This window comes from Balaenoptera ricei, chromosome 20, assembly GCF_028023285.1.
Source record: "Balaenoptera ricei isolate mBalRic1 chromosome 20, mBalRic1.hap2, whole genome shotgun sequence".
NCBI lineage: Eukaryota > Metazoa > Chordata > Mammalia > Artiodactyla > Balaenopteridae > Balaenoptera > Balaenoptera ricei.
In genome coordinates, this window is record NC_082658.1 from 17,598,339 (window position 1) to 17,620,382 (window position 22,044).

At 45.3% G+C, this 22,044-nt stretch overlaps 2 protein-coding genes across 3 annotated transcripts in view; both read left to right on the forward strand.

The window, feature by feature from the left end:
• Positions 1-9,829, forward strand: part of LOC132355678 (leucine-rich repeat-containing protein 37A-like) — a 50,020-nt gene extending 40,191 nt beyond the window's left edge. The window contains 6 exon segments of the mRNA XM_059908164.1: positions 1,013-2,823; positions 3,248-3,352; positions 7,784-7,833; positions 9,218-9,272; positions 9,354-9,506; positions 9,609-9,829. Coding sequence (XP_059764147.1) covers positions 1,013-2,823; positions 3,248-3,352; positions 7,784-7,833; positions 9,218-9,272; positions 9,354-9,503 — 2,171 coding nt within the window. The 3' untranslated portion in view covers positions 9,504-9,506; positions 9,609-9,829.
• Positions 9,830-18,027: 8,198 nt separating this feature from the next.
• Positions 18,028-21,686, forward strand: SCRN2 (secernin 2). Of its 2 annotated transcripts, XM_059908085.1 has the most exons (8): positions 18,028-18,135; positions 18,520-18,693; positions 19,000-19,181; positions 19,776-19,975; positions 20,395-20,610; positions 20,707-20,872; positions 20,965-21,145; positions 21,376-21,686. In XM_059908085.1, exons 2-8 carry the CDS (start codon positions 18,520-18,522, stop codon positions 21,532-21,534), a joined length of 1,278 nt encoding a protein of 425 aa, XP_059764068.1. In that variant the 5' UTR covers positions 18,028-18,135; the 3' UTR covers positions 21,535-21,686. The 2 variants fall into 2 exon arrangements, with proteins under 2 accessions (XP_059764068.1, XP_059764067.1); XM_059908084.1 differs by having other exon boundaries at positions 18,032-18,693.
• Positions 21,687-22,044: the final 358 nt, after the last annotated feature.

The following is a 22,044-nucleotide window of genomic DNA, read 5'->3' on the forward strand; positions in this document are numbered from 1 at the left end:
CAGGTGAGGAAAAACAAGATCAGAGGTGTAAGTGCTATGACCCTAGTGCCCCGATCTCCTGTCCCCAGTTTGGGGCTCTCTGCAAGCCCATGCTCCTCCTTTCTCATGACCCTTCCCTCCTCCTTGACCCTCACCAAAAATACTTTTAATCCTTTTGGAAGAGAAGCCCAGCTACACAATGGTACACATTACCTTCACACAGTCAGAAGCTTTGGATGGTTCCCCAAGTATAGCTGGAAATATTAGAAGGAAAATGAAATGAAAGCAAAGTAGCCATCTGACAGAAGTTGCTTTTTCCCTTCTGCATTTTACGACCTCAAGTATTATTCCACTGATTTGTTGAACGTTCCACATTGGCATACAGTCTGGCAAATCTCTTAACTTATAGCCCAGATCCCTGCCCAAATTTTAGCAAAGAGCCAGGGCGGATATAGTGTTTTTTTCTGTATAGAGCCTTCTGTTACGGGGGCTGGGGTATATGGAAGCAGGGACTGAGCAAAGGATTCGGTGGGTGGGTGGAGAAGGACATGTCCAGATGACGACCTGTTAGCAGCGGTTGTTGTCGTGGTCATCTGTGACAGTAGCAAGAACGCAAGCACACTGAAGAGGTGGAGAGAGGAAGCCTCACACTCCTCTGCCTCTCAGGCAGGACAGGATGGGGTATGTGAATGTGAGGAGTCACAGTAGATCTGCGGAGAGTCCAGCTGAGTAGGGGAGTATTTGTCTTCCAGCCTTGGCTCTGCTTGAGTACTGGCCCCTGGGAACCAGTGGAGTAATCCTGAATATAGTTACTATATTTCACACTACAGAATTTTCTGAGTAGATAGCCACTTTTTCAGGAGATATCTTTTTCACATTTTGTTGTTGCCAGTCATAGGCTTAAGTGTGGGCTTCTTTTTCTCCTAAGTGGCACTCAGACGTTGACTGATTCCTAATTCATTTGGCTGTGGACTGACAAAAATCTGTCCCATCAGTCTTCAATGATCAAAAACAGTCTCTTCTTTTTTGACAGACGAAGAAACATCTCTTGGGAATGCAGAAGGATCGTTGATGAAGGTGTTACAAGCCCGGAAGAAGAACAACAGCACCGAGCTGATTATTGAGCCAGAGAGGGCATCCTCAGATAAAAGTGCTGTCAGCTTGTCAGGCTTCATGAATGAGCAGCTGGACTTTAAAAATGAAAGTGATATTATCAGTGCACGAAGTCACATACTGCCTTACATCTCAGAGGGAAATCTAGGAGATGTGGAATCAACATTATTACCATTCCTTCAACTTCTTTTTTCAAATACACAAGATGGAGATATGCTCCTGGGCCTTTTGAAAAACAATACAAGGAGCCCTTCTGTTAAACCTGTACGCAAGAATTCAACTAATAAAAATAAATTGAGGAAACTCCATTTTCTGGAAAATGTGTTAGATGCAGAAACTCAAGAAAAATTTGATGAGGTTAAAAAGGAGGAAAAACCTGCCACGCGTACGCGTTCCAACCTTTTAAGTGCCATGTTTAAACGCTACCTCTATCTAAAGAAATTGGAAACTCCCCAACCACAGAAAGACAGCCCAGCAAAGACTGAGAGTACCGAGGAAAAGCTGCTGAGAGTGAACAGGGTCCTCAAGGGCCCAAGGGGCCTACAGAAAATGCACCTCCAAGCAGTGGGAGATGAGAGCGTCAGGAGGAAACAGAATGCCCAGCCATCTGTGGCGAGCACTGCCGAAGAAAGAAGGCTCAGGAGGCCATCCCCAGGAAAGCTGAAACAGCTTCTCATGGTGCAGAGGCCCAGGAAGCTGGTGGGAAAGTCCTCCAATGCGGAGTCTTCATTTATCAAAGAACACAAGGCAGCAGGCTCCTCTACCCTGAAACAGTACTTCAAGGTCAGGCCTTCTGCCTCCATCCCTCCAAAATCCCCATCTGAGGTTAAAAGCAAATCAAAAGACTTATCCAACACTATAGTTGTTTTAGAGGATTCAAAGGCTAGAGTTAGAAATATTAAGGATTTTGAACTAATCTCACATTCTGGGAAAAAATACATCTTCCATAAAATTAGGACTCATCGGGTCCAGAGAAAACCCAAAGGCAAAAGGAGTCGAAAGTTCAGAAAGAAAAGTTCACTCAATAGAATGATGCTTGCAAGCCCTCCGTTCTCTGTAGTGAGGAGTCTCATAAATTCCCCTGCGCGAGAAGCTGTTTCACCTTCAAGAGAAGTGACTTCTCAGGAAAATCCTTTTCCAGAATTATTTTCTCTTTCAGACCCTTCTACAGAAAACACTACTTCAGAAAACAATACTGCACAAAATGTTTCTGAAGAAGTTATTTCTTCAGGAAACTCTACTCTTCCCGGAGGAACCGGCCCTGAAAACACTACCCATAAGGATGTCTCCACTGCACATTCTGCTGTTGCTGCAGACAACAGTATGGCACCTGTTCAACACACCAACGAAACACAGTGGGAGCACCACAACACGGGCACTGAATTATCCTCTAAGCCCACAGGCTTCACTTTCCCAGGGCTCACATCCCCGGGTGATCAAGTTGAAACTCAGCTAAACCAGCAGCTACGGTCCCTCATCCCCAACAATGATGTGCGAAGGCTCATTTCTCATGTTATCCAGACTTTGATAATAGACTGCTCGGACACCCACGTGCAGCTGGCCTGTGCCAACCTCATCTCTAGAACAGGCCTCCTGATGAAGCTTCTCAGCAAGCAGCAGGAAGTAAAGGTGTCCAAAGCGGAATGGGATACGGGCCAGTGGAAAAGTGACAACTATATCAGTGAGAGCACAGAAGCCCAGAGTGAGCAGAAAGAGCAGGAGTCAAGTGAGGTGAGGAGAACCCCTGAAACATGGGACCTGGACTTTTACTCAGTTTAGGACATGCCATGGACGTGCCCAAGCAGGAATACCACGGGCTCCTAGTCTGTATCTTATCTTCAGCCATGACACTGGCTAAGACAGTGATCTCCCACTTTACTCATTGAGAGAGTGTGCCACTATTCCTAGGGTAGACGAGAAAAGGACATAACGCAAGATAAATAAATTGTAGATAAATAAGTTGTAGAAGAAAATGCTAATGATAAGATTAATAACATTAAATTTGGCTTGTTCTTATAGAAGCTACTCGCCTGAAAGGATTGGGTTTTATAGTAGTTTAAGAATAGTTAGCTATTGTTTAGAATAGGTTTAAGAATAGTTAGCTTTCATCCCTTCTATCTCCTTGTTTGTAAAAAATTGTTATTTATTTTTTTAGCTCACAAAAGAAGTTCCAGGATATGGCTATGACAACAAACTCATCTTGGCAATATCTGTAACTGTAGTAGTGACGATTTTGGTTACACTTCTCTGTCTCATTGAGGTAAGGACAATAATTCATTCAGATTCAGAACCCACAAACTGAGAATCAAAGCCACCTTTCCACCTACTACTACTTGATTCTTCTCTTTAGTCATGAGGACTGAGATACACTTTGTTCTTTTACTGAAAAGTATATTCCCAGGAGTTTTTTTTCTTTTTTTCTTTTTTTCTTTTTTTCTTTTGGCTACATTATGTCTTCATTGCGGTGCGCGGGCTTCTCATTGCGGTGGCTTCTCTTGTTGTGGAGTACGGGCTCTAGGCACGCGGGCTCAGGATTTGTGGCGCGCGGACTTAGTTGCTCCGCAGCATGTGGGACCTTCCCAGACCAGGGATCGAACCCGTGTCCCCTGCACTGGCAGGTGGATTCTTCACCACTGCGCCACCAGGGAAGTCCCCACAGGATTTTGAAAGGAACTCCACTCCCAGGAGATCTCTTTGGAATTGGATCCATGATAACAAGCCATTGGACTGTTTTGACAAGTTCAGTTTATAAGAAGGCCAGAGTTGACATGATAGTAAAATTTCTTCAACTCAAAAACTATGCTGATTTGATGTACTCACCAGTCACTCTCATTCTACTGTTTATTTCTTTCCTTGTTGGCTGAAGTGATGAGAGACATACGATCTCCATACTCATGGAGCTATCAGTCACCCTGGGAGGGCTAAAAGGACATGCCTAAAAGATCAAAGTGTGATCTCGTCAATTCCTTAGGTTTACTTAGCAGCTTGCTTCTCCAGTGTATTAGGAATTGTGTAGGTAGGTTCCATTAAAACACTGCAAGTAAAATCCTGCAGCAGGCTACCCTAAAGCATGTCATATTTATAGTAGCCTATTCCTGGAGCTAGCCTGTTTATCTTTTCTTCAGTTACATAATGGTTTATTACTTTTCCCAACAGGCAGTGGCTAACATTAAAAGAGTGATTTTAATAAGCTGGCAATCTTGATGCTACCCTACCAGTCCCACCTGCTTTATTTACCTTTTCTCTTGCTATGGCAGCCCTCCATTGCAGCCAGAGCAGCTCCTCCCTATACGCTGGTTACACCACGTCCGTGCCTGCTGTTGTCTGTGCCTTTGCCCGTCTAAGATTCCCTGATGTTGCTTTGCCTGTGGAAGTCCTATGAACCTCTCAAAAGCCAGCTCAAGTTCAGATATCTTTCTTCATAAAGCCTTCCCTGCATACTCCAGCCCTCCTGATCCTAGTCCTGTGAGGTTTGTCACCATTTCTTAGGGGCCATAGCAAAGCAGTCCCCTTCCCTCAGAGCTCACAAAAGTGGGAAGCAGTTTTTTAAAAGGCAGCCCCCCAAGAGAGAAACAGCAGGGTTAGCACATCATGGCGCTGAGCAGAGATGTGTAAGGACCAATGGCTTCCTGGCCTATCAGACTTGAATAAAACCTGACATGATGTACTAACTTCTAAAGAGAAATGTGTCTATCTGCAGGAGGGTTGGTCAGTAGTGAAAGCATAGAAAAGGTGAGGAGAGACCAACATGGGCAGCGCCCATCCTCACATTGCCCGAGAGTAGAGATGGCACCTTAGGCAGCAGAACTGAAGAGTCAGGCCCGCTAGCCAGGCTGTGCCTGTTGAGGAGATGGATGGATCCAGCTGCCTCAGGCCTTCCCATTAAATTCTGGATTCGGCTGATTCCTTTTCTAATTCTGTTGTCACCAAGTAGCCTTCGATTGTGTGATTGTGCTTTAGTGTGCCACGGAGGCCTGTCTCCACAGAAGGTAATTCTCTGATTGTGTAGACACGGATGCCCTGTGTGTAGAACAGATGTATTTCTCCTTGTCAAGTAATAATTTGGCATTCTGATTTTTGATCAATCCTGTGTTATTGATAAAGTGAGACTGCCACAACAGGAAGACGCGAGTTGTCTCTTGGTGAGGAAGAGTATGATTTCTGAGCCTAGGAGGCTGGGGACTAGCATGGGGTCAGCTTGCTAGTCATTGGCCATTGCCCAGACTGTCCCCTCTACATCTCCAGGTGGCATGTGGCCTTTTGCTTTTTTAGAATTTCTGTAAAGTCCCCTTTTTATTGTTTCTAACTTCTCTAGAGTTTAACCTTGCATTTGTGTTGTTTTGTTTTGTTTTGTTTTGTTTTGTTTTGGCCTGCGGGATCTTAATTCCCCAAGTAGGGGTTGAACTTGTACCCTAGGCAGCGAAAGCGAGGAGTCTTAACCGTTATTTCCTCTCCCCACTTATATGATAAGCTCTTCGAGGACAGGGGCCATGCAGTGTTCTTCCTATGGTAGACACTAATGGTGTTCAACGGAAGAGAGGTGAGGCGTTATGTCAATTCCACAGTGAGGAATCATGCAACCGAATATTTATTTGAAGTAGCATCGAGTCCAGCAATAGACCCATGTGTTCTTAAGACTTCTGAAATGTCATGTTTTAATATTCCAAACAGTGGGGGAAAATGAATAAATGGTGATAGACTAGCTGCCTAACTATTTGGGGGGTAAAGAATAGCAGATCCCCATTTTTCATCTTAAATAAACATATTTCCATAAATGTGAAAAAAGACCGCATAAAGGTATTAGAAGGAAATAAAAGCAGTATTTTTATAATCTTTTATAATCTTCAGAGCCTGATGCCACAAGCAGAGCCTTTGATATAGTCCACCATCTTGTCTGTGACACCAGCTTAGCACTGATTCATGCCAAGCATAAGATGAAGACTTTTCCATATATTGTCTGATTTAATGCCCACAGTTCTGTGAGGATGATATTACTATCCCTCCTTCATAGATGAAGGAGATCAATGTAAGGCCCCAGTGGCCAAACCAAAAGCAGAAGCCAGTTTCACCCGACTGCAAAGCTTGTGCTCCCTACTCCACTCTTTTGTCTTGTCTCCTTAGAGACAAAAACACTGGAAAGATTCGAAACACTGAAATTCAATGAAAACCAGTGTTTCTTTACTATAAAGAGTTTTTTGTTTGTTTGTTTGTTTGGGGGTGGCGGGGTTTGGCCGTGCTGTGCAGCTTGCGGGATCTTAGTTCCCTGACCAGGGATTGAACCTCGGGCCACAGCAGTGAAAGCGCCAAGCCCTAACCACTGGACCCCCAGGGAACTCCCAAGAGTTTTATAAGTCAACAAGAAGAAGACAAACAGTCCAGGGGAAAAGGGGGCAAGGGCTGTGCAGAGTAGGAGGTGTGTTGACAGTCTGCCACCATATCTGCCCGTCCTCTCCTCATGGCTCATGTGGGGTGGCTTTTGTTAGCCAGGCCTTTGTCACCTCATGACGTAAAAATAATCTCTAATATTTTCTTCAAGTACTTTTGTAATCTGTCTAGAATTTGTTGTATTTGTTTTTTAGTGTGGTTGAGGCAGGGTATCTAACTTTTCCCCCCTACATGAAGATCTAATTGTTTTCAAATCTTTCACTGAATGGTTTATTATTTCTTCCCTGGTCTCATATACTATCTTCATCTGGACTCTATTCTGTGATCCAGTTATCTTGTCCTGTACCAGTACCAATATCACACTGCTTAATTCCAGTTGCTCTATAACATATTTTATATCTGGTAGGGCAAGGTCCTACTCTTTGACCTTGTTTTTCATACATTTCATAACTATTCTTACACATATTCTCTACCAAATGTCAGCTGGCCAGGTTTTATTTAAAAATTATTTTGGATATAAATGGATTGCATTGAATTTGTAGGTTAATTAGATGAGAATTGACCTCTTTACAACATTCTAAGAGGATGGTATCTCATGCCATGTAGTACTTCTTCTTAATGTCCTTCAGAAAAGTTTTAATATTTTCATCACATAGGTCTTACAAATTTTTGGTTAAGTTTATTCCTAGGTACTTTATGCATTTTTATTGATATAGTAAACGGGATGTTTCTTCTGTTTTTTAGTGAGTTATTTGTGTTATATGGGAAAGCTATTGAGGCTTATATGTTGATCTCTTGATTTTGTATGTAGCCATCTTACTCATGTTACTTCCAATAAAATTTCGGTTGATTCTTTTGGTCTTTTTAGGTCCCTCATTTCATATGCAAATGTGTTTGTCTCTTCCTTTCCAAGACTTCGTTTTTCTTTTCGTACTGATTAAGACCTCCTCCACATTGATCGATAGTAGCAGTAATGATGGGCATCCTACTCTTGTTGTTGACTCTAAAACAAGGCTTAGGTTTCTGCTAGATACTTTTATTTTCTTTTCCTACTTCTAAGAGTTTTTATTAGGAACGATCTGTTGAACGTTATCTAAAACAGTCAATAAAATATATCGCCAGCTGCATGCAAGACCCTAAGTTAGGTACTGTGGAAGAGGCAAAGGATTATTAAACAGGGTAGAATTCCTTTCCTTAAAAAATTTATCATCTCACTGGGTAGATAAGATTTAAAGTAAAAAGGAATGAATAAGGATTTGGAAATAGTTGTAATGGATAATCATGATCATGTTTTCTTTCAAAACAGATTTATTCTCATCGAATTGCAAAAGGGGAAGATAAGAAAAGAAGCAGAAGGTAAATATTGGTCTTTTAAAGGAGAATTTTACAACTAGAGGAGAACTTAGAGCTCACCTATTTCAATTTCCTCACCAAAGGCAGGAAGAATGTTTAATTACCCTAATGGTTTACCCTAATTTATTTATCAGCAGAATTAGCTCCCCAGCCCAAGCTGAGTTAGAACAGGACTGGCACAGATTCATCTGCTTTCACTAGTCCTTTAAGGAAAGAGGGTGGACGGGGAGAGGTTTTGCTTGCACCTGTTCCTGCTGGCCTGGTGCCTGGTTCCTAGACATCAGGCCAGGCCAGAGGCCTTCTAGGAGGCTCTGGGGTAGGGAGGGCCACATGGTTGGGGATTTAGGGGCTGGCCTCACTCAAAGCTGACGAAAGGTAGCACATATGAGTCCCTTCTGTAAAGTGGCAAGAAAACTTCCCTTCTCACCCTACTGTTTTTCAGGCCCCTACTCTCTATTCCCTTTATCCAAACCTCATAGAACTTTAACCGGGAGAAACTTTAGACAGTAGTTTGTCTCTTCCTTTTATAATAAGGAAATGGAGAAAGAGAAAGGGAAAGTATCTTGCCCCATGGTCATACTGCTAGTGATTATCAAAAAGAAGAGGGTCCCTTTCCACTGAGGACTTCTCTACTGATCACACTGTGCTTGGGCTGTGAGCTCCGTTTTATGTCACAATTCAGTATACACATACTATATGGGCATAAGTAGTTTCTGAAACAAACTTATTGTGCACTCTGATTTTTTTCTATTCTATTTGTATTCAAAAAGAGTATTTCGTGTTTCCCTGCTGGTCATGGCCTTGAAACTGATTGCGCAATTCACTGACACCTCAGTGACAGCCTGCAGTATGAAAGTCAGAGAGCTATAGATAACTTTGCTAGTTGGGTTCAGGTGTTTACTTGGTGTGATTCAACTTATAGGATAGGATAGAGCAGCCAGGAAAATAAAAGCACCTTCTCCCCACAGCCACACCCCCAGCAAATGCTGCATGTGCGACTAAGTCCGAAGCGGACTGGTGTGAAGCGCATCTGGAGAGTAACGTGTTTCTGCCCAGCGCCGCTGTGCAGTGTTTTCACTGCACGAGGGCACTTGGCCAAGGGCCAAGAAAGGTGAACGGGGCTGAAAATCCTGCCTATACTCCATGCTAAGCCACATGCAAAGGTCTCCCCAGAGACACGGGGCGGGGGCCATTTTGGACAGACACAGAGAACTTCTGGAAGGCCAGCATGCATGGAATGATTTTCAAGATCCCGGGTCTGTGGTGATTTTGCTCATTGTGCTTATGGACTGAGGTACCCATTTAGTCCTAATAAGACCAGAGATAACACATTGTGAGAGAGATGAAAAATGACATGTAACACTAACTGTGTGTGTTTTCCTCCAAGGGGCTTTTTTCGATTTCTGCTGCGTAAGAGAAGCTCAGGGGAAAGTGAGAGTCAGGTAAATTTGAAGGGGATATAGTACTGTGGCGAGAGAAAGCAGGGGAGATGCTGAATTAATATTTCCCTTTCTGTGTTCCAGGAGGGCTTTTTCGGGAGAAGGCGGCCACTTTGGCTTAGGGATATGTATAGGCCTCTCAACGCCACACGCAAGAAAAACATGGCACAAAAGCTACATGACAGGGAGTCTTCCGATGAAGATGAGATGTACTTCTATAAGGATGTACCATAAATGGTAGGGGACAATTTAAAATTCTCATCTAAAATGAGGAAATAATGAAAACTATCATTGTTCCTTTCAAAAGTAAAAGCCTTGGCATTATTCTTCTTACCCCAGGGAAGTCATCAAAGCCCCAGCAGAGAAGCTTCTGGCTGCATATTGGGTTGATGAAGAGGCGGGTGAGGAAAGTGAGACCGCACACGAGACAGCCACAGAGTGAGCCCTGTTCTGCCTCAAGCCACCTGCAAATTTTGTTTTTTAATATCGGCTTCTCAGCATTGCTTGTAAAATACTTCTTTTTCTTATATTAAAGTATATAAATTCATAACCAAGTCTAACCATGTGGTAAGGAATTAAAATGTAAATAGTTGAATATTTATATACCAATAACAGGGGCCTGCAAGAAGAAGCAGAGCTGAAACTAGAATCCCTCATGGTAGCCAGTACTTCCACAAGAGGAAACGTGGGCAAAGGAGGATGAGTAGAAGGATGAAGAGGGGCTTCCCTCCCTTGTTTCCCCAGTATCATCAGTCCCTGGGAACTGGAAAACATACCATCCTCAAGGGGCATAGATGAGTAAATCAAATAGCAATTTATTCTGGTGCTCTCTCTCCTGGTTCATCAAGTACCAGTTATTTACAACATGCTCGACCTCCTGCCCATAGAGGACCATCTACTTCTGGCCCCTCTTGTACGGTCATTGGGGTTGCCAGAATATTTGGATCACTGGGCCTCCCTCCACTGTGGAGCCAAGGCCTGACTTTTCTCCCAACTTCTCAAACTCATGTACAGATGTGTACCCTGTGTACCAAGGTAGGGGGTTCTCCACCATTTCAAGCTGGTGGAAAATTCCCATTGTGTTGTTTTTTTCTTTTTTTTTTAATTTTGAATTACGTGGTTTTAATTATAAGCGGATTATGAGGGAAAATATTTGCAGATGCCATGCCAGAAAAATGTACAGATCAATAAGAGAAATGTAACAACCTAACAGAAAAACGGGCAAAGGACCTGAAGAGGCAGTTCCCAGAAAAAGAAATTCAAACAGCAATAAGCATATGAGAAGCTGCTCGCCTTCGCTCATAATTAAAGAACTGTAGATCAAAGTGACAAGGTATTCCTTACCACCTATCAGATTGGCAAACATTTACAAGTTTGAAAATAGCCAGTGTTGGTGAAGATGTAGGGAAAGAAATGTTGTTTGTTACTGGTAGGAATGTAAATTAGTATTTACTACGTCCTAATTAGTATTACTATCCACCTAATTAATATTTACTAATTACATCAGTACAATCTTTTTGAAGGACAGTTGGCAGTATCAACTATTTAAAAACAAAACCACATACACTTTGACTCAGCAATTTGAGGACTTGGAATTTAGCTCTTGGATATTCTCTTAAAAATATGGCAATATAGACACAGGTACGAAAGTAGTGACATTAATTGTCTCCACGGGGGGGACCTGGGTGGCTGGGGACTCTTCAGGAAAGATGGAATGAGGATTATAGGAAAAAAGGGAGGCTTTTTACTTTATACCCTCTTGTACATTTGGATTTTGAATCATGTGGATGTGATACTCGTGTTTAAAAATAAGACTTTAAAAAGGGCCTTCAATATAAGTTCATTGGGACAGTATTATAGCAGAGAACTAAAAATTACCCAAAAGTCCACCAATAGGGTCCTGGTTAAGTAGATATACATATGGTGAAATATTATGCAGCTGTTTAAAGGAGAGAGGCAAATTCCATAGAGAATATCTCCCAGATGCACACAACGAAATCAAGCTACAGATATGCATACAGGGTAATTCTATTTTGTAAGTGAAAAAGTCTATATACAGATAATCATTGGGGAGAACTAAATTGGGGAGGAAGATTTATCTTTGTTTTTCAGTTTCTATATTGTTCGAATATTTTGCATTTGGTACATATGAATTTTTTTCTTTTTTTTTCATCTTTGGAGGGTGGTCTTTATTTATTTATTTTTTTCACACACACACACACACACACACTGTATTTTATTTTACAAGAGATAAATAGACTGACACCAAGCATTGTACATGGATGACCACAACAAAAGCAACAATGATTGCAATTACCAAACATGAAACACACTCATATTATGTCATAATATTGACATTCAGTCCAGTAATCCTCCAGTGTAACAGCTCCTTTACTTTGCAGTGAAAATTGATTTGTATATTTTTTGCCTCTGAGTCCTTGTAGGATTTTTTTTTTATTCAATTTTCGTATATTCTTGAGTTGATTAATGGATGCACTATCTGCTTACATCTGTCTGAGGGTAATAATTATGCTATCCTAAGGTCCTCTTGTGCTTTGTTAACTCTGATTCATTGGCTATAAGCTCTTATGTTTGTTTTTGTTTTCTGTCCTTAATGGAGTTGGCTTTCTCACATTGTTTGGTCATTCCTGAGTGTAATTCATCTTTGTAGTTGAGATTCTACTGCGTTTGTTTCCCAGCTTTAGGGGAGAAGTGAAATGAGCTGTTGGGGCTTATTACTCCCAATGGGTTCCCCTGAGAATAAGGGAGAAGTGGAAGGTGCCTTCTGGTGGCTAGTCAGGGAGTGCATACCTTTCTTCCAGGGTTCTGGGACCTTGCCCCCTTTCTAACACCAATTGCTCCTGCCTAGAGGAAGACACCTTTTGCTGCCTGGATCAAGGAGGAAAGATTTGGAGATGATGTGTGCTGTAGGCTGCTCCTACCGCACTATTCCAACTGATCACCCTGTAGTAGCTCCAGGACGTTTCTGGTAGGGGAGCATTTGTGGAGCTGCTCCCACGCATTGAGCTAAGGTTGTGACTTTTAAGTTATATCTTTTCTATCATTCTTAGGGATTTTGGTGGAAGTTGAAGGGGTGGAGACTTGGCATGTTTCAATCTGCCAACTTGAAATAGCACAACTTCTTAGGAAACAATTTTGTATGCCTATTACATCCTAGACAAACTCAGGCAAATATGTATCAGGATACAAATACAAGAATGTTCAAAGCAGTATTGTTTTTAATAAATAAAAACTAGAAAAATCTCAGTATACACCAACAACTGAATGAATAAACTGTGGCATAATCATTCTTAGAAGTCATACACTTCATCAGAAACATAATGCAAGCCACATAAGTAATCTTAAATTTTCTGGTAGCCACTTAAAAATAAAAGTAAAATGAAACAGATGAAATAAATGTAAATATCTTTTACTTAACCCTTATATCCAAAATATTATCATTTTATCATGTAATCATTATATAGATTATTAATAAGATATTCTATGTTTTTTATACTAAGTATTTAAAAATATCCAAAGTATTATCATATCTACATGTAATCAATATAAAAATTAATGAGAGAATCTACATTTTTTTTCCCATAATAACTCTTTGAAATCACAATTTGGTTGCTAAATTTTATTACAAATACTTGATCGGTATTGAGATTTCATAAAACTTACAGTCGAAAAAGTAGTATCACATATGCAAATTGTTGCTAACATAAACATTTTCCAATAATTACATTGAGTATCAGTTTTTTTAATTTTAATTTTAAAATAATTGAAATTAATTAAATTAAAAATTCAGCTCCTTAGTCACATTAGCCACTTTCAAATACTCAGAAGCCTCATGTAGTTGGACATGCAACACTACATACTACAGGCAAAAATAAAATAATTTTACAAAATAATGTTGAATGAAAGAAGCAATGTGGAAAATAGTACATATAATATGATTCCACTTATATAAAGTTCAAGAAGAAGCAAGACTAAACTGTGTTGTTTATGGCTGATAGAGAAAAGGCAAAACTACATTTAAAAAGCAAGGAAATTATTATTAAAGTCAGGATAGTGGTTCCCTCTAGGAAGTCAGAGAGAGGGTTGTGATTGGAAAAGGGCACATGGGGGACTTCTGGGATGCTGGCAGGATTCTTTCTTGACATGAATGGTGTTACGTGGGGGTCTGTTTTGTAATTATTAAACAGTTGAACAGTTGTTCAATTGAATTATTGAACAGTTATGTATATTTTATGCACATTTTAGTTTTCAAAAAATTTTTAATGCAGGAAAAAATCAGATGGCTTCATTTGCCCTGATACAGCTGTGTGTGGGACTTCCCAATAAGGTTTGGGGAAAGAGAGGAGGGAAGGGCAGCTCTGCAACGTTGGTGCCACCCAGAGCTGGGTTCTAACAGAGACTTCGTGATCTAGAGAGTAGGCATTAACTATATGATTTGGTGGGAAGAGTGGGTGGGGTGTGTGTGTGTGCGCACGCACGCGCGAGCATGTGCACATGCGTGATGGAGAGAGACGGACACAAAGGAGGATGTGAAAAGAAGGTTTAAATGAAAACAGAGCAGAAATCACCATCCCTAAATTAGATAAGAATTAGGTTGTTTAGGTGGCACCATTACCCAGCTTTCCTCCACATATAGGAGTTAGTCCTATGTAGTATATAGTTGTAGTTATTTTGCAGTTTGATCCAGAAATAACCTTTTCATTTTTCAGAATTCTCAGTGAAAATTATTTGACTGAATTACATAAGGACTCCTTTGAAGGCTTGCTATCCCTCTGATATTTGTAAGTTAATCATATTTATTTATGAGTTCTTATCTATAAAGTAGATTATCTATAAAGTAATTAAGGGGTTCAAGTTAGATAATCTCTTCAATTTCTTCTAGCAATAAAATTCTACAATTCTTTAAGTCTGTGTAGGGCCCCAGCCCATCACTAGCACTAAATATCTCCTATTCATTTTTAATTTTTTCATTATATAGACAAGGTATAGATAGAAAAATACTCTTTAGTTGTAGAGGAAAAGTGGTAATGAGGTCTGAGCAATTATAGACTCCCTTATGAACCTTGTTATATGTGTTCTTATACTCTCCATCTGTATTTATATTTTGTTTATGACCTATGGATCAAATCTGGCCCACAGTCCGTTTTTATACAGTCCATAAGTTAAAAGTGATTTTTAAAGGGCTGTAAATGAGAAAAAAAAGACACGAAGTAAAATATGTGACAGAGACTGTATGTGGCCTGCAAAGCCTAAAATATTTACTTATCTGGTCTTTACAGAAAAGGTTTGAAAAAGTTGGTTTAGTGAAATGAGAGGAATTAAAGTTAACCTCAAATTGTCCCCTACAGGACAAGAAAATATAGAACGCTTACATTAATATGAATGCCATTAACTCATAACTTTGATAATTTAATCTAAATTAAATTAACATTTAAATATTAAATATTTAAGCAGATGAAGTATGTAAACAGTATTGTCAAGGGACTTCCCTGGTGATCTAGTGGTTAAGACTTCGTCTTCCAATGCAGGGGGTGCGGGTTCGATCCCTGGTCAGGGAGCTAAGATCCCACATGCCTCATGGCCAAAAAACCAAAACATAAAAAAAAAGAAGCAATATTGTAACAAATTCAATAAAGACTTTAAAAATGGTCCACATCAAAAAAAAAAAATCTGAAAAAAAAATCAGTATTGTCAAGAACACATTAAGTTACCAAAAGAACAAACTGTTGTTAAGGATTTCGATGCAGGAATTGTGATACCAATATTAAGAATGTTTAAGATGATGGTTAAGTGGTATATTTAGAAATGTTTACACTAAATAAGCATATCAGAAATGCACCTAACAAAAATCTCTCCAGCCTTTTTTTTTCTGTTTTTTGGGCCACGCCACACGACTTGTGGGATCTTAGTTCCCTGACCAGGGTTTGAACCCAGGTCCCCAGCAGTGGAAGCGCCGAGTCCTAACCCCTGGACCGCCAGGGAATTCCCTCTCCAGCTTCTTTATCAAAGAGGAAATGCTTGCCTAGTATTTCTTTTTATTTAGGGATAAGGAGATAACTGTGTTTTTTGCTATAAAAGCTCAGTTTTTTTTTTTTTTTTTTTTAATTAATTAATTAATTAATTTATTTATTTATGGCTGTGTTGGGTCTTCGTTTCTGTGGGAGGGCTTTCTCTAGTTGCGGCAAGCGGGGGCCACTCTTCATCGCAGTGCGCGGGCCTCTCACTATCGCGGCCTCTCTTGTTGCGGAGCACAGGCTCCAGACGTGCAGGCTCAGAATTGTGGCTCACGGGCCTAGTTGCTCTGCGGCATGTGGGATCTTCCCAGACCAGGGCTCGAACCCGTGTCCCCTGCATTGGCAGGCAGACTCTCAACCACTGCGCCACCAGGGAAGCCCAAAAGCTCAGTTTTTGTCCTTTGTCCATGGCATCCAAAGCTGTGTATGTCATTAATCCTTATTAAGCCAATTAATGATCCTCTTTAGCAAATAGATTCTTCTTGCAAATATAAAAGGCTTAAGGGAAGTGGGTATAAAGAGCCTCACATGACCCTAAAAATAGTTCTTTTAATTATCAAACCTTCCAAGCCTTAAGGGGCAATCACCTTTATATTAGTCTCTTCTCTGCCATCTGGGCTCCAAACCTTACAAACACAGTTTGGAGAAAAACAAAGAAGATAACTGCTCAGTGGACTAGGCCCTTCATTTCTTCTACTATGAAATACTTTATAATCTGATTATTTCATGTAGGCATAGTTGCTCCCACCCGGTAGAGGGCATATTAGAGTCACCCATGGAGTTTTTCCAGATGCTCCATTCACTCCCCAACATCCCACCGAATTATGTCCCTTCGACGTGCAGTAGAGCAGCGCTTCTCAAATTTTACACCTGGGGATCTTGTTAACATGCAGATTCCGATTCAGTAGGTTTGAGGTGGGGCCTGAGATTCTGCATTTTTAACAAGCTTCCAGATAACGCTGATGCAATCCGCGCACGTTTTGAGAAGCAAAGTATTATATTGTGTTGTGCAATGCGAGTTGCGTCGTTGAAAACGAATCCCTCCTCACTCCAACCATGGCTGAGAACCACTGATCTAGTCCAATGCCTTCATTTGCTACTGGAGGAACTGAGGCCCTTGCAGGTAAAGTGACCTGCCCGAAGAGACCCGCGGAGCTATATCATAGCAGGAGCAGGATGAGATGCCAGTCTGCACAGTTCCGGGTAGTGCTCTTCTCTGCCTCCAGCCCAGCTTCTAGGTCAACCTTCTGTGCAAGTAGCAGTCCCCTTTCTGAAAGTGAAGTCCATCTCCCTGGAGACAGCACCCTCTTGGGAATCATTCTTGTTTATCTAGAGGCAATCAGAAAATATCTCAGATTTCAGATGTCCGAACAGCCTTATCTGGCAGGTTTCCCCCCCCGCCATCACCCAGCACACCTGCCCGCAGCCTGCCTCCTGGGGAAACCTCGACCTCAGCCTTCATTCCCATCCCAGGAGTGACCACAGGCTGGTATGCTGTGGTCAGGGCTCCGAGCAGCAGCCCTGATTGGTTGGCAGGGTGGATGTGGGAGAAGTATATAATCTGCAGTGTCTCCCCTCCCCCCTTTCCTGGAGGGCTCCATAGAGCAAAAGGGTGTGAGATGCATTAGCTTAAATGCTGGTTATGGAGATGGTTTATAGAGGAAAATGACCTGGAAAGCAGAACATTTGGGCTCGGAGTCTACCTCCACATGGATATGTGCCCCCTTGGCCAGGATTTCTCCTTTGCTGTTTCAGTTCCAAATCTTTGGACTAGAAATTTCCAAATTTTCTTTCAAAGCTAACTTCCAGTGAGCTTGAGCACTGTGGGGCAGAATTGGCCTTTTGGAGGTCGGATGGATTTTGTGCCTATGTGCCTTAAAAAAAGGCATTAAATTATTCCTACACCTCCTGACCTATGACCACTCTTTTTTTTTTTTTTTTTTTTTTTTAGCGTCTGTATTGGAGTATAATTGCTTTACAATGTTGTGTTAGTTGCTGCTGTATAACAAAGTAAATCAGCTATATGTATACATATATCCGCATATCTCCTTTGCTTCTCCCTCCCACCCTCCCCATCCCACCCCTTTAGGTGGACACAGAGCACTGAGCTGATCTCCCCGTGTTATGCTGTGCTATGCGGCTGCTTCCCACTAGCTATTTTACATTTGGTAGTGTATACATGTCCATGCCACTCTCTCACTTCGTCCCAGCTTACCCTTCTCCCCCCCTGTGTCCTCAAGTCCATTCTCTACATCTGTGTCTTTATTCCTGTGTGACCACTCTTATAGATCTTATTTCCGAGGGGTTGGGGAGTGGGAGGTGGGAGATGGGGAGGAGTAGGAGGGACAGGGCAGAGAGAGGATGCGGGGGAGGGGGCACCAGCCTGGCGTTGTACCTTTGGAATTCAAACCAGGTCACAAGTCGCTAAGGTTCTTCCGTCATCTCCGGATGCCCTAGCATTCCCCGTTCTCTAACAAATCAGCCAAGTTTTTCTTTCCTCCCCTTTCACGTGGGCTCCTTTCCACCCCCAAGCTCCCTCTCCCGACAGTGACCCCATTGGAGGAGCTAGCAGATTCGTCGCAGCCTTTATCTGGCCTGAAAGCTGCGCCCGGGGTAGGGCAGGCAGCCAGCAGGACTCCGAAGGCCGCCTCGCTCCAAGAAGTGGTGCTGGCGCGCGCCCTGGTGGAAACTGCGGGTGCTTGATTCCGACTCTGCCCCCAGGCCCAAAGCCTTCCGGGTCATCTAGGAGCCTCCGCCCCTTGAGACCGACTTTACCCGAAGCGGAGGCAGTGGCGCCCCTGACTAGGCTGCGGATCTTGGAGGGAGAGAGGGTGAGGGGCATACAGTATTGGGGAAGCGAGAAACTGGCAGACAGAAGAGTGGCGTGCGACTCTTGGAGAGGGGTGGGGCAGCGAGGGAGACGCTCCCGCGACTGCCCTGAAGGGTCAGGACTTCTGGTAGAGCACGGCCCTCGGAGCATGCAGTCTGCGCCCGTCTGCTGACTCCCAAGCCTGGAGCCTGGGGAGAGAGTGGGCGTCTCCGTCGCGCACGCCGGGCATCGAGTGTGCGTGCGGTGCTGAGCGTCCAAAACCCGACGGCAGTGTCTTCCCTGAGTGTCTGCACGTGTTGGGAGAGGGGCTCCCTAGGACTGCGCCCCGCTCAGGATAATGGAGAGGTGGCACGAGAGGCACACACTCATCTCCACCTCTCCCCAGATGGCATCGTGGAGCCCTGACACCCCATGTTCCTGCGACTGCTTTGTCTCGGTGCCCCCGGCCTCAGCCATCCCAGCTGTGATCTTTGCCAAGAACTCTGACCGGCCCCGGGAAGAGGTGCAGGAGGTGGTGTTTGTACCGGCAGGCACTCACGTCCCTGGGAGCCGGCTCCAGGTGGGTTAGGCCTTATAGGGTGCTGGGAGTTGTGGCAGAACTAGGCATTCTTCTAAGACCTTCCTCCTCTGCTCCCCCCACCTGGGAAGCTGCCAGATGTGGTGAAATGAGCATGAGCTTTGAGTCTACCGACCGGAACCTAACCTATTATTTAGCCTCTGTCGACCTCAGTTCCCTCATCTGTAAAATGGGAATAATAAGACCTTCCGCGAAGGGCTGTGTAAGGTGACGGGCATAAGTGCCACCACTTTATAGGTACCTCCTCCTTTCTGAGTGGACTCTCCCTTTCTCCTCCCTTATCTCCAGTGCACCTACATTGAGGTGGAACAGGTGTCGAAGACCCATGCTGCGATCCTGAGCCGCCCTTCTTGGCTGTGGGGGGCTGAGATGGGCGCCAATGAGCATGGTGTCTGCATTGGCAACGAGGCGGTGTGGACCAAGGAGCCAGTTGGGACAGGGGAAGCTCTGCTGGGCATGGATTTACTCAGGTGTGGACCCTTCCTCCCTCATCCTCTCAATACACCAGAAATCTGGGGCTGAGTACTGACCCAGGCCATCCTCCTTGCCCTGCCCCCAAGCCTGGTTCACAAGCGCCTCCCCCTTTCTGCCCACCTTGTCATCATCTCCAGGGAGGCTGCCCCTGCCCCGCCCCTCTCTTGGCCCCATCTCCACAGTCTGGTAAGGAGCTCCCAAGTGTGGCCATCTCTGGGCTTCTGCTGGCCCAGAAATAGGACAGTGGTTTAAAATTTTTTTCAATAGAAGTAAAATTTTTTTCAAATGAAATCTCAGGGAGAAGTTTGATTTGTAAAACCACTAAACATGAAGCAGCTCTGATTGAAGAGGTTGGAGGGCTCAGGGCACTTCTTTCTCCAAGAATATATTTCAATCTTTTTCATGAACCCCTTAGAGCACAGCTTGAAAACCACTGGCCTATATGTGCTTAATACAACCGATGTTGGCTGATTTTCTCTGTGACTTGGGCCTGTCACCAAACCTCTCTGGGCCTCTTCTGTCCACTGAAGCTCTGCCACCAGCCACTGATACCCCATCGCCCTCTGTCCCCTGGACTTTCTTTGTGCCAGGCTGGCTTTAGAACGGGGCAGCTCAGCCCAGGAGGCGTTGCACGTGATCACAGGCTTGCTGGAGCGCTACGGGCAGGGGGGCAGCTGCTGGGAGGACCCCATGCCATTCTGCTACCACAACACCTTCCTGCTGGCCGACCGGACTGAGGCATGGGTGCTGGAGACGGTGGGGAGGCTGTGGGCTGCGCAGAGGATCCAGGGTGAGTGGCCTGGCGCTGGGGCCTGCCTCCCAGGGGTGTTCCCCTTTTGGGGTGGGAACAGTGCTGGGGGCAGGGAAGGCCCGATCCAGGAGCAAATGTCTCGGGTGGTGGGGGCATCCAGGGAGATGGGAAATGAGTCCACTCAGGAACTTATCCTCCCCCCTCACTTGGTTGAGTCCTCTTGTGCTCCACCCTGCCGCTTCCTCTGGGGTGCCCTCCTGGACTTCCTGGTGGCCAGGTTTCTCCCTTAAACGCAAGCAGGTTCCTCTTCTTGATGCTCACCACAGGTGCAAGCTCACAGTAATTTCTGTGATTGGTTTGTCTGTTCCCTTCACCACCGTGTTCTCAGCACCTAGCTGAATGCCTGGCACAGGACAGGGGCTTAACGATAAACGAGCGACTCCCCATCTCCTCCACAGAGGGGGCCCACAACATCTCCAACCAGCTGAGCATCGGCACGGACATCTCAGCAGAACACCCTGAGCTCCGGCCCCACGCCCGGGCCCAGGGCTGGTGGGGTGGGCAGGCTGCCTTTGACTTTGCCCAGATCTTCTCCCTGACCCAGCAGCCTGTGCGCATGGAGGCTGCCAAGGCCCGCTTCCGGGCCGGGCGGGAGCTGCTGCAGCAACGGCAAGGTCAGTGAGTGGATGGGGTGGGGGCCGGCCTCCCTCCCCTCCCACAGCTTCAGGGGGCTTAGTCTGAGGCCGGAGGGCCCCCTTCTGCCCTGGCAGGGGGCATCACGGCAGAGGTGATGATGGGCATCCTCAGGAGCAAGGAGAGTGGCATCTGTATGGACTCTGGAGGCTTCCGCACCACGGCCAGCATGGTGTCCGTGCTGCCCCAGGACCCCACACAGCCCTGTGTCCACTTCCTCACTGCCACACCAGACCCGTCCCGGTGAGAGGGTGGGGAAGGCTGGGGAGAACGGGCCAGGCAGGGGAAACGGAAGGGGGCGATAGCCCTCAGTCCTTCCATCCCTGTCCCATCAGGTCAGTGTTCAAACCTTTCATCTTTGGTGTGGGAGTGGCCCAGGTCCCCCAGGTGCTGTCCCCCACTTTTGGAGCACAGGACCCTGTTCGGAGCCTGCCTCGATTCCAGACTCAGGTGGATCGCCGGCACGCCCTCTACCGCGGACACCAGGTGGCCCTGGGGCTGATGGAGAGTGAGCAGGTAACCCCCAGGGAATCCCCCACCCCCAGCTGGGACTCTGGAAACGTGAGGGGACCTGGGAGTGGAGGAAAGACTGCAGAGCTGGGGAGAGGAGTCTCTCCCTTCAGAGCCAGCTGTCCAGGAGAATGTTGGGTGCTCTGTCCTTTCTCCTGCTTCTGTGAGACGGCAGCCACGCCCCCCTTCCGGAGGGAAGCCGGTCCCAGGGACTCAGCGCTACCTCTCCCGGGCAGGATCGGGGGCAGCAGCTCCGGCAGAAGCAGCGGGACCTGGAGCAGGAAGGCCTGGAGGCTGTGCGGGGGCTGCTGGCCAGGGAGTGGGCCCCACCCCCCCAGGAGCTGGGCGGCCTCTTCCAGGCCTTTGTGGAGAAGGAGAGCCGGGCATATGCCTGAGCCCGGCTCCTCCCGGCTCGGCCTGGGGTGCAGCAGGCTGCAGTGGGCACAGGACCCCTGGAGTAGAGGGACAGAGCAACCCCTTCACCCCCTCCGCCTTGTTTTGAGTGGCCGGGTCGGCCTTTGCCTTAATAAATGTGTTCTATTTCCTCGTTCAGTGTCCAGGGCCAGTGGGGGTGGGAGAGCCGAGAGAGGGCAAAGGGCAGCCCTGAGGTGGCTTCAGGGCCTCTGGGTGCCTTGCTGGGCGGTGCATTCTTCTGACTTGGTGAAGGTCTTGGGGGGGCCTGTGGGGAGAGGAGGTGGCCCCCAGGCGTGTGGGTGTGTGTACACGGAGGAGCATGCGTGCCCGGCACAGCACGTGGCTGCTGCGTGGGGAGGATTAGAACCACGGCTTTTTGGTCCTTGACTTGAACCTCGGAAGGGCACTCCCTAGGTGGGGCGGAGAGATGTGTGCACCGCGAGATGGCCTGAGACGGGGTGCCAGTCCCTTGGGTAGTTCCTGCAAGATCC